General features: G+C 44.9%; 1 protein-coding gene across 2 annotated transcripts in view; it reads left to right on the top strand.

The window, feature by feature from the left end:
* The window catches only part of LOC115200193 (AP-1 complex subunit beta-1), a 42,483-nt gene extending 25,799 nt beyond the window's left edge, over nucleotides 1-16,684 (top strand). For both annotated transcript variants that reach the window (XM_029763037.1, XM_029763038.1), the window contains exons 21-22: nucleotides 10,753-10,907; nucleotides 14,664-16,684. In XM_029763037.1, the coding sequence (XP_029618897.1) occupies nucleotides 10,753-10,907; nucleotides 14,664-14,738 (230 nt within the window). In that variant the 3' untranslated portion in view covers nucleotides 14,739-16,684. The remainder of the gene's footprint in view (nucleotides 1-10,752; nucleotides 10,908-14,663) is intronic.
* Nucleotides 16,685-17,584: the final 900 nt, after the last annotated feature.

The following is a 17,584-nucleotide window of genomic DNA, read 5'->3' as shown; positions in this document are numbered from 1 at the left end:
TAAATGATTAATGCCAGCTTTATAGTATATTTTCATGAATAGATTTAATTTCCTTTAGTGTGAAATTTGATGGTTTAGACCTTCCTGTACTGTGACAGAGAGACAAGGGCAAGTTAATTAAGGAGTATATCTTTGCTATGCAGGTAGTTTAAACAGAGTGACTGTAATTGAAAATTAGAGTTTAGCTTTTGAATGAAAAAGCAAGAGCTTAGTTAGACTATGGCAGTTTTATCAGTGCTCTGCAGATGAATAAAGCCATAGACATGAAAAGAGACTTGTGTTTCAGAAAGAAAGAATTCAGAGAAATGGAGCTATGTCGGTTATACACTATATATACAAAAGTATGTGGACACCCCTTGAAATGAGTGGATTCGGCCATTTCAGCCACACCCGTTGCTGACCAGGTGTATAAAATCGAGCACACAGCCATGCAATCTCCATAGACAAACATTAGCAGTAGAATGGCCTTACTGAAGAGCTCAGTGATGCCACCTTTCCAACAAGTAAGTTTTTCATGGTTCGGGCTAGGCCCCTTAGTTCCAGTGAGGGGAGATCTTAACGCTACAGCATACAATGACATACTAGACTGTTCTGTGCTTCCAACTTTGTGGCAACAGTTTGGGGAAGGCCCTTTCCTGTTTCAGCATGACAATGCCCCTGTGGAAAAGAAACTCGAGGTCAATACTGAAATGGTTTGTCAAGATCAGTGTGGAAGAACTTGACTGGCCTGCACAGAGCCCTGACCTCAACCCCATCAAACACCTTTTGGGATGAATTGGAACGTCGACTGCGAGCCAGGCCTAATCGCTCAACATCAGTGACCGACCTCACTAATGCTCTTGTGGCTGAATGTTCCAACATCTAGTGGAAAGCCTTCCCAGAAGAGTGGAGGCTGCTAAAGCCTCAAAAGGGGGACCAACTCTGTATTAATGCCCGTGATTTTGGAATGAATGTTTGACGAGCAGTTGGATGTATGTGTATATATGCCGAAGAACTGAGAGTATGGTTTATGAACTGAGAAGTGAAGGCTCCACTAGGACCCAGAGCTTGGTCTACTACCTGCCTTTCCAGAGCAGATGAAGGACAACCGCCTGGTTCCATTATGGTCCTGATTGCATGCTGTCCCCAAACCCCTTCACATTTAAAGTTGAACAGTAAAATAGCTGAAGGTCCAGGCCTCTGCATGGTGGCCTATTAGATAGCCATCATATTGCTTCATTCTGATTCCCTCAGTTATAGTAGACAACCTGTAGATTAAACAAAAAACATGAGCTGGCGCACACCCAGAATAATAGTTTGTGTGGAGGTGCTGACTGAAGGCAAATAAACTATCAAAATAAAGTCAGTCGCACACTCCATGTATAATCTCCCAGAAATGTAATGGGTATTTACCAACGTTTCGGCATCACTGTGCTAGTGAGGGAGATAAGTGTTTCCAGTTTCAGAGATTTTTGTAGTTCGTTCCAGTCATTGGCAGCAGAGAACTGGAAGGAGAGACGACCAAAGGAGGAGTTGGCTTTAGGGGTGACCAGAGAGATATACCTGCTGGAGCGCGTGCTACAGGTGGGTGCTGCTATGGTGACCAGTGAGCGGAGATAAGGGGGGACTTTACCTAGCAGGGTCTTGTAGATGACCTGGAGCCAATGTGTTTGGCGACGATTATGAAGCGAAGGCCAGCCAACGAGAGCGTACAGGTCGCAGTGGTGGGTAGTATATGGGGCTTTGGTGACAAAACGGATGGCACTGTGATAGACTGCATCCAATTTGTTGAGTAGAGTGTTGGAGGCTATTTTGTAAATGACATCGCCGAAGTCGAGGATCGGTAGGATGGTCAGTTTTACGAGGGTATGTTTGGCAGCATGAGTGAAGGATGCTTTGTTGCGAAATAGGAAGCCAATTCTAGATTTCACTTTGGATTGGAGATGATTGATGTGAGTCTGGAAGGAGAGTTTACAGTCTAACCAGACACCTAGGTATTTGTAGTTGTCCACAAATTCTAAGTTAGAACCGTCCAGAGAAGTGTTGCTGGACAGGCGGGCAGGTGCAGGCAGCGATCGGTTGAAGAGCATGCATTTAGTTTTACTTGTGTTTAGGAGCAGTTGGAGACCACGGAAGGAGAGTTGAATGGCATTGAAGCTCGTCTGGAGGGTTGTTAACAGTGTCCAAAGAAGGGCCAGAAGTATACAGAATGGTGTCGTCTGCGTAGAGGTGGATCAGAGATTCACCAGCAGCAAGAGCGACATCATTTATGTATACAGAGAAAAGAGTTGGCCCAAGAATTGAACCCTGTGGTACCCCCATAGACTGCCAGAGGTCCAGACAGTAGGCCCTCCGATTTGACACACTGAACTCTGTCAGAGAAGTAGTTGGTGAACCAGGCGACGCAATCGTTTGAGAAACCAAGGCTACTGAGTCTGCCGATGAGGATGTGGTGATTAACAGAGTCAAAAGCTTTGGCCAGGTCAATGAATACGGCAGCACAGTATTGTTTCTTATCGATGGCGGTTACGATGGGGTTTAGGACCTTGAGCGTGGCTGAGGTGCACCCATGACCAGCTCTGAAACCAGATTGCATAGCGGAGAGGGTGCGGTGGGATTCGAAATGGTCGGTAATCTGTTTGTTGACTTGGCTTTCGAAGACCTTACAAAGGCACGGTAGGATGGATATAGGTCTGTAGCAATTTGGGTCAAGAGTGTCACCTCCTTTGAAGAGGGGGATGACAGCAGCTGCTTTCCAATCTATGGGAATCTCAGACGACACGAAAGAGGTTGAACAGGCTAGTAATAGGGGTTGCAATAATTTCGGCAGATAATTTTAGAAAGAAAGGGTCCAGATTGTCAAGCCCAGCTGATTTGTAGGGGTCGAGATTTTGCCGCTCTTTCAGAACATCAGCTGAATGGATTTGGGAGAAGGAGAAATGGGGGAGGCTTGGGCGAGTAGCTGTGGGGGGTGCAGTGCTGTTGAATGCAGTAGGGGTAGTTAGGTGGAAAGCATGGCCAGCCATAGAAAAATGCTTATTGAAATTCTCAATTATAGTGGGCTTATCGGTGGTGATAGAGTTTCCTATCCTCAGTGCAGTGGGCAGTTGGGAGGAGGTGTTCTTATTCTCCATGGACTTTACAATGTCCCAGAACTTTTTAGAGTTGGAGTTGCACGAAGCAAATTTCTGTTTGAAAAAGCTAGCCTTGGCGTTTCTAACTGCCTGTGTGTATTGGTTTCTAACTTCCCTAAAAAGTTGCATATCGCGGGGGCAGTTCGATGCTAATGCAGAACGCCACAGGATATTTTTGTGTTGGTTAAGGGCAGTCAGGTCTGGGGAGAACCAAGGGCTATATCTGTTCCTGGTTCTAAATTTCTTGAAAGGGGCATGCTTATTTAAGATGGAGAGGAAGGCATTTTTAAAAAATAACCAGGTATCCTCTACTGACGGGATGAGGTCAATATCCTTCCAGGATACCAGGGCCAGGTCGATTAGAAAGGCTTGCTCGTTGAAATGTTTCAGGGAGCGTTTGACAGTGATGAGTGGAGGTCGTTTGACCGCTGACCCATTACGGGTGCAGGCAATGAGGCAGTGATCGCTGAGATCTTGGTTGAAAACAGCAGAGGTGTATTTAGAGGGCACGTTGGTTAGGATGATATCTATAAGGGTGCCAGTGTTTGCGGCTTTGGGGTTGTACCTGGTGGGTTCATTAATAATTTGTGTGAGATTGAGGGCATCAAGCTTGGATTGTAGGATGGCTGGGGTGTTAAGCATGTCCCAGTTTAGGTCACCTAGTAGCACGAGCTCTGAAGATAGATGGGGGGGCAATCAGTTCACTTATGGTGTCCAGAGCACAGCTAGGCGCCGAGGGGGGTCTATAGCAGGTGGCAACGGTGAGAGACTTGTTTTTGGAGAGGTGGATTTTTAAAAGTAGAAGTTCAAATTGTTTGGGTACAGACCTGGATAGCAGGACAGAACTCTGCAGGCTATCTCTGCAGTAGATTGCAACACCGCCCCCTTTGGTCGTTCTATCTTGTCTGAAAACATTGTAGTTAGGGATGAAGATTTCAGAGTTTTTGGTGGACTTCTTAAGCCAAGATTCAGACACATCTAGGACATCCGGGTTGGCAGAGTGTGCTAAAGCAGTGAATAAAACAAACTTAGGGAGGAGGCTTCTAATGTTAACATGCATGAAACCAAGGTTATTACGGTTACAGAAGTCATCAAAAGAGAGCGCCTGTGGAGTAGGAGTGGAGCCAGGCACTGCAGGGCCTGGATTCACCTCTACATCCCCAGAGGAGCAGAGAAGAATAAGTATGAGGGTACGGCTAAAAGCTATAAGAATTGGTCGTCTGTGACTTCCAGAATAGAGAGAAGAAGGAGCAGGTTTCTGGGGGCGATAAAATAGCTTCAAGGTATAATGTACAGACAAAGGTATGGTGGGATGTGAGTACAGAGGAGGTAAACCTAGGCATTTAGTGATTATGAGAGAGAGATTGTCTCTAGAAACATCATTGAAACCAGAAGATGTCATAGCATGTGTGGGTGGAGGAACTGAGTTGGATAAGGTATAATGAGCAGGGCTAGAGGCTTTACAGTGAAATAAGCCAATAAACACTAACCAGAACAGCAATGGACAATGCATGTTGACATTAAGGAGAGGCATGCTTAGCCGAGTGATCAAAGGGTCCAATGAGATTCAGACAGCTAGCCGGGCCATAGGTAGCAAGCTGGTGGAAGATGGGAGGGAGGTCTGTTTTTAGCCACCTCGTGCGTTTCCGTCTGTGGGTTAGTGGGGTTCCGTGTGGAAGGGGGGACCTGTCCAAGTTGGCAAAATAGTTAGTTATAGTGGCCCAAGAAAAGTGTCCGATAGACCTATTCAGATCGCAGCCGAAAAGACAGCTAACGATTAGCCGGCCGCAGATGGGCGATCAGGTTACGTCGCGACGGAGGGGCCAGTTGGATAACTCCCTCGGGCAGATAACGTCGGTGGTCCAGTCGTGAAGACCCGATGGGGCTCCGCATCGGCAGTAAAACGGGTCAGGATAGGTGAGTTGTAGCCCAGGAGACACTTCAGCTGGCTAGCTCAGGAATAGCCCAGGAGTAGCTGACGGAACTCTTCAGCTGGCTAGCTGGCTAGCTCCGTAATAATGTGTGTTAATTCCGTGACCGACGTTGCCAATAGTCACTCAGGTAGCAGCTAGTTAGCTGCAAGATCCAGGTGTAAATGTCCAGAGCCTGCGGTAGAAATCGGGGAAAGGAGAGAGAATAGGTCCGGTATGCTCTGAGTCGCGCTGTACAAAAACTGGCGATAGCTTTTCGAGCTAATGGATAGCTGAGGACAGCTAACCGTGGCTAGCTGAACTTCAACGTTAGCCAGTGAAAATGGCTAACCTCTGGCTAGCTTCTGTTGTGGAATTCAGATGAGGTAAATAATACTTTATTTTTTAAATTGGTGAGGCGGGTTGCAGGAGAGTGCTTTGAGGTTGAGTTTTTAGCATAAAAAATGTAAAAAGATAGGTGAAGAAAAAATATGTAAATATATATACATATACACGGGACACGACAAGAGGAGGGTAATGGACGTCTGAACTGCTACGCCATCTTGGAATGGTGATATAAAAATATAAATAAGTGTTTAACACTTTTGGTTACTACATGTGATATGTCATAGGTTTGATATCTTCATTATTATTCTACAATGTAGAAAATAGTGAAAATAAAGAAACCCTCACAGCGTTGATATTAGCAAACCGCTTTCCCACACGGCGCCATACACGTGGTCTGCGGTTTTGAGGATGGTTGGACGTACTGCCAAATTCTCTAAAATGATTTTAGAGGCGGCTTATGGTAATTTCATGTTAATTTCTCTATCTGGCAACCGCTCTGGTGGACATTCCTACAGTCAGCATGTGAATTGCACACTCCCTCAACTTGAGACATCTGTGGCATTGTGTTGTGTGACAAAACTGTCCCCAGAAGAAGGTTTACCTGTTTAATGATCTGTTTAATGACCAGAACTGTCAGGTGGATGGATTATCTTGGCAAAGGAGAAATGCTCACTAACAGGGATGTAAACAAATTTGTGCACAACATTTGAGAGAAATAAGCTTTTTCCTCATCAATCTACACCCAATACCCCATAATGACAAAGCAAAAACAGGTTTTTATAAATTGTACTAATTTATTAAAAATATTAAAATAAAATTTGACAAGTATTCAGACCCTTTGCTCAGTACTTTGTTGAAGCACCTTTGGCAGTGATTTTAGCATAGTCTTCTTGGGTATGATGCTACAAGCTTGACACCTGTATTTGTTTTTTTTTCACATTCTTCTCTGCAGATCCTCTGAAGCTCTTTCAGGTTGGATGGGGAGCGTTGCTGCACAGCTATTTTCAGGTCTCTCCAGAGATGTTCGATCGGGTTCAAGTCCGGGCACTGGCTGGGCCACTCAAGGACATTCAGACTTGCCCCGAAGCCACTCCTGCGTTGTCTTGGCTATGTGCTTAGGGTCATTGTCCTGTTGGAAGGTGAACATCCCTGAGGTCCTTAGCGCTCTGGAGCAGGTTTTCATCAAGGATCTCTCTGTACTTTGCGCTGTTCATCTTTTCCTCGATCCTGACTAGTCTTCCAGTCACTGTAAAACATCCCCACAGCATGATGCTGCCACCACTGTGCTTCACTGTAGGGATGGTGCCAGGTTTCTTCCAGACGTGACGCTTGGCATTCAGGCCAAAGAGTTCAATCTTGGTTTCATCAGAACAGAGAATCTTGTTTCTCATTTGTCTGATAGTCTTTAGGTGCCTTTTGGAAAACTCCAAGCAGGCTGTCGTGCCTTTTACTGAAGTGTGGCTTCCGTCTGGCCACTCTACCATAAATGACTGATTGGTGGAGTGCTGCAGAGATGGTTGTCTTTCTGGAAGGTTCTCTCGTCTCCACAGAAGAACTCTTGAGCTCTGTCAGAGTGACCATCAGGTTCTTGGTCACCTCCCTGACCAAGGCCCTTCTCCCCCGATTGCTCACAATCATGTCTCGGAGCTCTACGGACAATTCCTTCGACCTCAGGGCTTGGTTTTTGCTCTGACATGCACAGTCAACTGTGGGACCTTTTTTGTATTGATAGGTGTGTGCCTTTACAAACTATTGCTGCTCTTTTGACCCAATGATCACTCGGCTACACAGCTGATGCCCCCTGGACTGTTTCAATAACACGGTACCTCATTTTGTTTATCTGTCGGCCCAAGCCTCAAACTCCGGTCCTCTATGTACCTAACTGACCCGCTCTGCCCATTCATCGGCATTTACCCATTTGTCTTAGCTCTCCTGATCAACACCTGTGATTTGCTTTATGCCTCTCTCTGTCAATATGCTATCTTGGCTAGTTCTTAACGTTTTATTTCACTGTAGAGCCCTCAGTCCAGCTCAAAATGCCTTTTAGATAGCTCTTTTGTCCCACACACATGCGGAGACCTCACTTGGCTTAACTAGTGCCTCAGAGACAAAACCTCTCTCATCGTCACTCAACGCCTAGGTTTACCGCCGCTGTACTCACATCCTACCATACCCTTCTCTGTACATTACGCCTTGAATCTATACCACCACGGCCAGAAATCTGCTCCTTTTATTCTCTCTCCCCAACGCACTAGATGACCAGTTCTTATAGCCTTTAGCCGTACCATTGTCCTACTCCTCCTCTGTTCCTCTGGTGATGTAGAGGTTAACCCAGGCCCTGTAGCCCCCAGTTCCACTCCTATTCCCCAGGCGTTATCTTTTGTTGACTTCTGTAACCGTAAAAGCCTTGGTTTCATGCATGTTAACATCAGAAGCTTCCTCCAGTTTGTTTTATTCACTGCTTTAGCACACTCTGCCAACCCTAGCCATGTCTGAATCCTGGCTTAGGAAGGCCACCAAAAATTCTGAAATTTCCATCCCCAACTACAACATTTTCCGCTAAGTTAGAACTGCCAAAGGGGGTGGTTAGCCTGTAGAGTTCTGTCATGGTCTGTGCCCAAACAGTTAGAGCTTCTACTTTTAAAAATCCACTTTTCCAGAAAGAAGTCTCTCACGATTGCCACTTGTTATAGACCCCCCCCCCCTGCTGTGCCCTGGACAACATATGTGAATTAATTGCCCCCCATTTTATCTTCAGAGTTTGTACTGTTAGGTGACCTAAACTGGGATATGCTTAACACCCTGGCCATCCTACAATCTAAGCTAGATGCCCTCAATCTCACACAAATTATCACAGAACCTACCAGGTACAACCCTAAATCCATAACCATGGGCACCCTCTTAGATATCATCCTGACCAACCTGCCCTCTAAATGCACATCTGCTGTCTTCAACCAGGATCTCAGCGATCACTACCTCATTGCCTGCGTCCGTAATGGGTCCGTGGTCATACGGCCAGCCCTCATCACTGTCAAACGCTCCCTAAAACACTTCAGCGAGCAGGCCTTTCTAATCAACCTGGCCTGGGTATCCTGGAAAGATATTGACCTCATTCCGTCAGTAGATGATGCCTGGTTATTCTTTAAAAGTGCTTTCCTCACCATCTTACATAAGCATGCCCCATTCAAAAAATGTAGAACTAACAACAGATATAGCCCTTGGTTCACTCTAGACCGGACTGCCTTTGACCAGCACAAAAACATCCTGTGGTGTACTGCATTCGCATTGAATGACCCCCGCGATATGCAACTTTTCAGGGGGTTAGGAACCAATATACACAGGCAGTTAGGAAAGCAAAGGCTAGCTTTTTCAAACAGAAATTTGCATCCAAACTCCAAAATGTTCTGGGACACTGTAAAGTCCATGGAGAATAAGAGCACCTCCTCCTAGCTGCTCACTGCACTGAGGCTAGGAAACACTGTCACCACCAATAAATCTACGATAATTGAGAATTTCAATAAGCATTTTTCTACGGCTGGCCATGCTTTCCACCTGGCTGCCCCTACCGCGGTCAACAGCCCTGTACCCCCCCCCCACAGCAACTTGCCCAAGCCTCCCCCATTTCGCCTTCACGCAAATCCAGATAGCTGATGTTCTGAAAGAGCTGCAAAATCTGGACCCCTACAAATCGGCAGGGCTAGACAATCTGGACCCTCTTTTTCTAAAATGATCTGCCACAATTGTTGCAACCCCTATTACTAGCCTGTTCAACATCTCTTTCATATCATCTGAGATTCCTAAAGATGGGAAAGCTTCTGCGGTCATCTGAGACACTAGACCCAAACTGTTACAGACCTATATCTATCCTACCCTGCCTTTCAAAGGTCTTCGATAGCCAAATTAACAAACAGATCACCGACCATTTAGAATCTCACCGTACCTTCTCCGCTATGCATTCTGGTTTCCGAGCTGGTCATGGGTGCACCTCAGTCACGCTCAAGGTCCTGAACGATATCATAACCGCCATCGATAAAAGACAGTACTGTGCAGCCATCTTCATCGACCTGGCCAAGGCTTTCAACTCTGTCATTCACCGCATTCTCATCGGCAGACTCAACAGCCTTGGTTTCTCAAATGACTGCCTTGCCTGGTTCACCAACTACTTCTCTGATAGAGTTCAGTGTGTCAAATCGGAGGGGCTGTTGTCCGGACCTCTGGCAGTCTCTATGGGAGTGCCACAGGGTTCAATTCTCGGGCCAGCTCTTTTCTCTGTATACATAAATGATGTCGCTTTTGCTGCTGGTGATTCTCTGATCCACCTCTACCCAGACGAAACCGTTCTGTATACATCTGGCCCTTCTTTGGACACTGTGTTAACAAACCTCCAGACGAGCTTCAATGCCATACAACACTCCTTCCGTGACCTCTAACTGCTCTTAAATGCAAGTAAAACTAAATGCAACTCCTCCTTTGGCCGCCTTTCCTTCCAGTTCTCTGCCGCCAATGACAGGAACGAATTGCAGAAATCACTGAAGCTGGAGTCCCATCTCCCTCACTAACTTTAAGCATCAGCTGTCAGAGCAGCTTACCGATCATTGCACCTGTACATAGCCCATCTGTAAATAGCCCACCCAACTACCTCATCCCCATATTGTTTTTTTTTTTTTTTTTGCTCCTTTGCACCCCAGTATCTCTACTTGCACGTTAATCTTCTGCACATCTATCACTCCAGTGTTTAATTGCTTAATTGTAATTATTTCGCCACTATGGCCTATTTATTGCCTTACCTCACTTATCTTATTACATTTGCACACACTGTATATAGATTTTTCTATTGTTATTGACTGTACGTTTGTTTATCCCATGTGTAACTCTGTTTGTGTCGCACTGCTTTGCTTTATCTTGGCCAGGTCGCAGTTGTAAATGAGAACTTGTTCTCAACTGGCCTACCTGGTTAAATAAAGGTGAAATAAATAAAAAGAATGTCCAGTCAATTGAATTTACCACAGGTGAACTCCCAAGTTGTAGATACTTCTCAAGGATGATCAATGGAAACAGATGTACCTAAGCTCAATTTCCAGTCTCATAGCAAAGGGTCTGATTACGTATGTAAATAAGGTATTTCTGTTTTTATTTTTAATGTGCCGATTTCTAAACCTGTTTTTGCTTTGTCATTATGGGTATTTTGTGTAGATTGCAAAAAATATATGTTTAATACATTTTAGAATAAGGCTGTATAGTAACAAAATGTGGAAATAGTCAAGGGATTTGAACTTTCTGAAGTCACTGACAATGTAACGTTTTAAAATGTGAACTGTATTTCAAGTTTAAGAAGAAGTGACACATTGTGTTTGAGGGTTATTCTCTTATCCCCTAAACAGATGCAGCCAGCAGCAAGCTGCAGGGCAGTAACATCTTCACCATAGCCAAGCGCACGGTGGAGGGCCAGGATATGCTTTACATGTCCATCAAACTGTCCAATGGCATCTGGGTGCTGGCTGAACTGAAGGTGCAGGCTGGAAACCCCAACTACACGGTGAGCACAGGGACAGGGGAGGGACGGAGAACAACTTTTTATTAAAGGAGAGAGAAATGTAGGAAAGAGGGGTGGATAAGAATCACTTCAGTGACAGCAGAGCGGAGTGTAGGGATGGAGTGGGGATGAATAGAGATGGGGATGATCTGGAGTGGGGATTAATAGAGATGGGGATGATCTGGAGTGGGGATGATCTGGAGTGGGGATGATCTGGAGTGGGGATGAATAGAGATGGGGATGATCTGGAGTGGGGATGAATAGAGATGGGGATGATCTGGAGTGCGTATGTGTGTGTACATATGGGTGAGTTTGAGTCATCACCAACCCTGCTGGCTAAGAATATTTCACCTGGGGGGGTGTGTGTGTGTGTGTATTGTTTCATTTGTGACGCATTGTGTGTCAGTGTACTGTTGTCTGCTTACTTGATTATTAGCAGTAGCCCAGGACATTGTGCATGACTATTCCAGAACAGTGACCTTGACATGACTCCTCAGCCCATCTCGTTAGTCAATGTGCTTTAGGGTCATGTTTTTATTCATTATACAGGCATTTACTGTCTTCTTTCCCCAGCCCAGATGAGTACATTTCGGTCAGTCAATCTACTGTTTTAGTCCATCTCTCTCTCTCAAATTTAGCATTTTAAATGTAATTCCTCCACAGTTCATTGTGCGTTCAGCTTGACTCATCTGTCAGTGGTTGAAGCCTCTGTATTTGTTGGTCTATTGGTATTTTCGTTCAGGAGATGAATGAGGGTTTTCAGTCTGTGAAATGACTCAACTGAGGTGTTTGATCAGCCCTTGACTGTTTGTCTTGTTAGTATGTCTGTAGTCATTTTTGTTTTTCTGTCTCCACTTGTGCTGTTCTTAATTTGTCTAGGATTTTGAGTTATTTATATATATATATATATATATATTTATCTCAACACCTCTCAGCCTGAACGACTGTCAGAATACGCCCTCTTTCTGTTGCTTTCTCCTATTCCTACTACCCCTTAAGGCTCTCTTCCTCCCTACAGATGACTACCATCAGAAGATCTGGATCCTCACTGAAGATACTAACATTTTTCACGTGTGCTGCATGGATCTGATGCTCTCTCAGTACAACACGTGAAAGTCACCCTGACACATGCTTGTGTTGAGCAGTTATTTTTAGCATGAGAAAGAACACTGTGGATTGTACTCAGCCTGTGGGAAGTTTCCACAGCTCCCTGTAGAAAGGCAGTAAAGCTGACATCGGTTAAGAAACTATGCCATCCTAACTCTATAGATTGGCTAACTGACAATGTCACAAATGATGCGCATGATTCATTGGGGCAAAAGTCTGTGTTGTGATTCTGGATGGCCAGATAGCTAACAGTAATGCCAAGAAGCTGCCATGTGGGGAGTCGTAAGTGGCTCGTTTCAGCTAGTTTTGTCTTGTTCTTGATACCATTTTGAGGTGTCTTGACTGATGTCATGTCTATGCTAATATGGCAAAACTTCGCTAGCTAACCAACAACTGGAACAATGAATTTGAGAGAAGTGTTCATTGTGCAAATGTATTTGTTTTCAATAAACATTGGAGACTAACTAATGTAGTTTACATGTCAACAATCTAAGCCAACCTTGTCTGTTTTGCCTCATAGTTGAGCACACGTCGGTTTGGTTGCTAAACAACCAACCCTTCTATACTAACTGGGTCTACTCTAACGTAACGTTGCTAACCCCAATGCTCCTCCATCACCCCACCTATTTGGTCCCAGTTATCCCATGATGCTCTGCTTCTTAGCTCTACCTTTTTGAAGTGGAGCACCGGGCCCTCACCTCCCATCCCCATGGCAACAGTGTGACCAATGGCAAGGGGTGGTTCACTCCCCCCTCCCCAAGAGTGGCTAATTGCGGTGGTTTGTGGAAGAATGGTGCTCTGGTACTGCCAGCGCCACGACCGTGCCACCATACACGCCTTCCATTTACTCAACTCTCATCTCTCCTTCATCCCCCACTCATCGCTCAATCTCCGGTAACCTTTATATGGTGTAAAGATGCTGAGATTTCTGCGTCTTCCTACATCTTCTACCATACTCCTAAACACTTCCACCACCCACCTGCACTGTTTCTACCAGTCACTTTTCTCTACAGCTAGTTATTTTTCTCCTCTGTCCGTTATTCTCACTCTCTCCTCCACACCACCCTCATATTGACTCACAGGCAGATTATTCAGCAGCATTTTACAGAGCCTTGAAACCTACTTTACACACCATGAAACCTACTTTGATCAGAGCTTTTCTACAACCTGGTTTAATAAGCTGATCCAAATGACAGCCAGCTAGGCCTTGTTTTCTCCAACTTGGCCTAGGTTGTGTGTTTCTGACTAATCATGCCAGCACCATTATGCATTAGTAAAGAGCCAGCAGAACACAGAGCAGTGGCAGCGCTGGAGGGAGGAGTTGTGTTGTGTTCCCACTCGTCTAGCGCAGCACTGTGGAATGTACCAATGCAGTGCTGGGGGACACTGTCACCATGGTACAGCAGTGTGATCTCCTGTCCCATGGGTCAGAGAGAGACCTGGTGTGAACCTCTGTCTAATGGGACTTCAAATGCTTCTGGCCAGTTAATGACAATTGCTATTAGAACTACTAAGCACAAGCCAGCCGGAACTGTCTAAATCGCCACACAATCACCCTGGCACCGCAAACACGCGGCTACAGTAGTACTGCTGCAAACACGCGGCTACAGTAGTACTGCTGCAAACACGCGGCTACAGTAGTACTGCTGCAAACACGCGGCTACAGTAGTACTGCTGCAAACACGCGGCTACAGTAGTACTGCTGCAAACACGCGGCTACACACAGAATTTGAGCTTTTCCTACATGAGCTCTAATGAAAAGGAAACCGCCTCTAAGAGCTCTATTAGTTCCTGCAGCAACACTCTCTCAACTTCACAAGCAGAAGGAGAGAAGGAATGAGACATTTTTTTATATATTTTTTTCGCTCCAAGCTGATAAGATTGAATAAAAGGCAGCATTTATAATGCTAATAAATTCTCCCCCGCAAATAAAATGAAACAAAATGCCTCTGCTGAAATTGTGGGAATAGAGGAGGTTGGGAGCGATTCTCTCTTCTCTTCAATCATGACTCAGTGACGCTGCTGAAATAATTACCATGCTTATTAAACAGACGGTGCTTAAGACCTGCCATTACAGTTGCATTGCACTAACTGACTAGACTAGCGTATCGAAAGGAGCTTTTCTTTAAGGTATGAAAAAGTGGCCTGGCGAATTAGCCTTCATCCCGTCCATACAGCTTCCTCATCCCTGAAAAGGCTCTCTCTCTCTGTTAAGGATGTTCGGTCAAATGATGACCAGGAAAAGTGATTCTGCTTTAGATCACTGAACTATAGTTCATCTCTCAAAGCACTTGACTCCTGAGATAAAGACGAGGGCAGCAGCTGCTCCACATGAGAGATAATATTTGTTGTTTATGAAGAAATGACACTGAGCTGTTTTGTTGATTTTGAGTTATTAAATAGAAATGTACTGTATATTGTTGACTGCTTACCCAGCTTGTCCATGTCTTTCTAAAACAATAGTTTCTACCTGACGTTTGTTCTCCAGCATGTCACGCTGGCTTTTGAAACGGTTTTGCTTTGGCTGAACATCTGAACTAGTGTTCTTATTGACCAGGTGCTCTCAACACCTAGCACCTGCTAACAGAAGGACTGCCATCTCCTTGCCCAGCCAGACCATGTAGTAACGAACTCTGTCTCTTCTCTCCTCAGATCTCTCTGAAGTGCAGAGCCCCAGAGGTGTCCCAGTGTGTGTTCCAGTGCTACGAGGCAGTGCTGAAGAACTGAACCCCTCACGGTGCTGAAGTAGGGGGTGCAGCCTGAGGCATGGAGACTGGCCCTGATTGGAGGGAGCTCCTGGACCCCCTTCTCCTCCTGACATACAGGCTTCTGAAAGACTCTTTCCTTGTAGAATCTCCAACTCTGCTTTCTGTCTGTGTGCCTCCCTGGGGACTCTGGTTTCTATCTGTTCTTTCTGTCAAGCACTAACCCTCCACTCTACAAGTCCTTATCTGATTCAAACTCTGTCCATCTCTGTTTTCAAGACTGCTGAAGTCTCTAGCCCACATGGTCCCAAATCTTTCTATAGACCAATCCTGTCACTCACGTCAATAGTTGGGAATGGCCTTTGTCTTCTTCATCTTGAACATGGTTGAGGTTTTTTCCCATAACCCACCAAGTCTAGTCGGTCTTGAATGAGAGATCACTACCCTGTCAGATCTCCCTTGCATGATGGCCTAACTCCAGTCCAACCCTTGCTGATCTGATTCAGTCCACCCTTCTCCCATGAGCCTCTAATCTGGGGCACACCTGGTAGGGGTGTTCAGCCAGTGCTGTTGGAGGAGACTGTGATGCGATGGACTCTTGTTCTTTGTGACTATTTCTCCATATCTCCCCCCCTGATGTCTTCTCTTTTCACGATTATCTCACCTCGCGTCTCTGCAAATTAGTACCTATATTTAGTGTGTAATCAGCAGTTAAATCTCTACTGTCAGCATACCTTTTGGTGCGCCACATTAAAATGTGGCGGTACAGCCACATTGTTTCCCCATATCTCGGGGCTGTGAAGCACCTGCTGTGTTCCTGTTCTGTCACTTCACTCACCCCTCAGCCCCCCCTCTCAATGGCTTCACTGTTTCTCTCTCACAAACACTTTCCTCCTTTTTATTTTAAAGGGATGTGATGTCCCAGCTACTAAGAGACGCTAAATGTTTTGGAACACACCATGTCACATGTGTTCAGTTTGTTGTTTGCTCTTGATGTGCCCATTGGGCTTGTTTGTTGTTGTACTCAATCTCTGCTGTCTCTTGAAGCAGGTCTTTCTCCCGTGTGTGTGTGTGTGTGTGTGTGTGTGTGTGTGTGCGCGCGCATGCATTTGTGTGTTGGGGTACCTGTGTGCTATTTGTTATTAGAGAGGGTTGGAGCAACATCTAAGGCTACATTTACACAGGCAGCCCAATTCTGATAGTTTGCCCAATTATTGGCGAAAGATCTGATCTGATTCGTCAAAAGACCAATTATTGCCAAATAGATCAGAATTGGGCTGCCTGTGAAAAACTCAGCAATATATGCCTTACAACTACATACAATACCTTTTCTTTCCCTAATTCTTTGCCCCTTTTCTTCTTTAAAGTAATTCTGTTATGTATTCCCAGGTTTGTGTTTGCAGTGTAATTGAAGTTTTAACTCTGGGCATGCAGGCGGGCGAGGGCCACAGATGTTTGTGGATGTTGTTTCTGCTGTGTGCTGTCTGTTAATCAGGGCTGCTTGGGCTCCCTGCCAGGTTGTTGCTTTCTCCTCTCTTAGTTGGTCAAGTACCTCTGCCACCTGTCATAGAGGCTTCAAACCACCTGTATGTTCTATACTTTATCTGTATAGGAAACTAACTGTAGAGGTAGCACACATCATGAAGTCTTTTGTATGAAGAAAATCTGACCAACTCAACGTCACCATTCTGTTTTACCTAGTCTCTTTGGAAAATGAATTGGATATTTAAACTTTTGAGTCATTGAATCAGAACCCTCTGGAACAGCTCCACAGTAAGCACGCTCACACTTTCACTACTTAGCGATGAGTGGATTTACTTCGTCTGTGTGTGGTGAAAACTGACTAGTGTGTATGTGATGAGAAGCTGTAAAATAGCTGGTGAAGGAGAAATCTGATGTTTTTTTGACTGACCGTTTCTGTGTACATCGTTTGAAACAGAACTATTAAAAAACGGATATATTCACAAATGCCTCAAGTGCATTTTCTGAATTGACTTGAATCATCAATTAAGAATGGTATACCACGTTGTTTAGTTCCGTCCAATAAGGATTCCGTAAGCTATACACTGAGTGTACAAAACATTAGGAACACCTGCTCTTTCCATGACAGACTGATCAAGGGAATCCAGGTGAAAGCTATGATCCATTATTGATGTCACCTGTTAAATCCACTTCAATCAGTGTAGATTGAGGGGTTAAAGAATGATTTTTAAGCCTTGAGACATGGATTGTGTATGTGTGCAACTAAGAAGGTGAATGGGCAAGACAAAAGGTTTAAATGCCTTTGAACGGAGTATGGTAGTAGGTGCCAGGTGCAATGGTTTGAGTGTGTCAAGAACTGCAACGCTGCTGGGTTTTTCACACTCAACAGTTTCCCATGTTTATCAAGAATGGTCCACCACCCAAAGGACATCCAGCCAGCTTGTGGGAAGCATTGGCGTCAACATGGGCCAGCATCCCTGTGGAACGCTTTCGACACCTTGCAGAGTCCATGCCCCAACGAATTGAGGCTCTTCTGAGGGCAAATGAGGGTGCAACTCAATATTAGGAAGGAGATCTTACATTATAATATATATATATATACTAAGTAATATAAAGGACTAAGCCAATCGCAACACTGGTTAGTATTGTACTAGTAGAATTTACAATCTGATGAGCGACTCTTCTTCCACACTTGGCCAACTATGCAGACACTGCTTGATGGACAGGGAGAACATGTCTTGTTTATAAGTTTCTGAAGTAGGGAAGATGATCAGAAGTTGTTTTAAATAATTTTTTGTCCTTTTGTGTAATATGTACATACAGATTCCATCTTAACAAATGGGTTCATGTTGTGTATTATAGGCATATCTTCAGTTATCTTTACAA

This window comes from Salmo trutta, chromosome 9 (assembly GCF_901001165.1).
Source record: "Salmo trutta chromosome 9, fSalTru1.1, whole genome shotgun sequence".
In the NCBI taxonomy this organism is placed as follows: Eukaryota; Metazoa; Chordata; class Actinopteri; order Salmoniformes; family Salmonidae; genus Salmo; species Salmo trutta.
The sequence above is the reverse complement of the archived record's forward strand: the minus strand, read 5'-3'. Positions and strand labels throughout refer to the sequence as shown.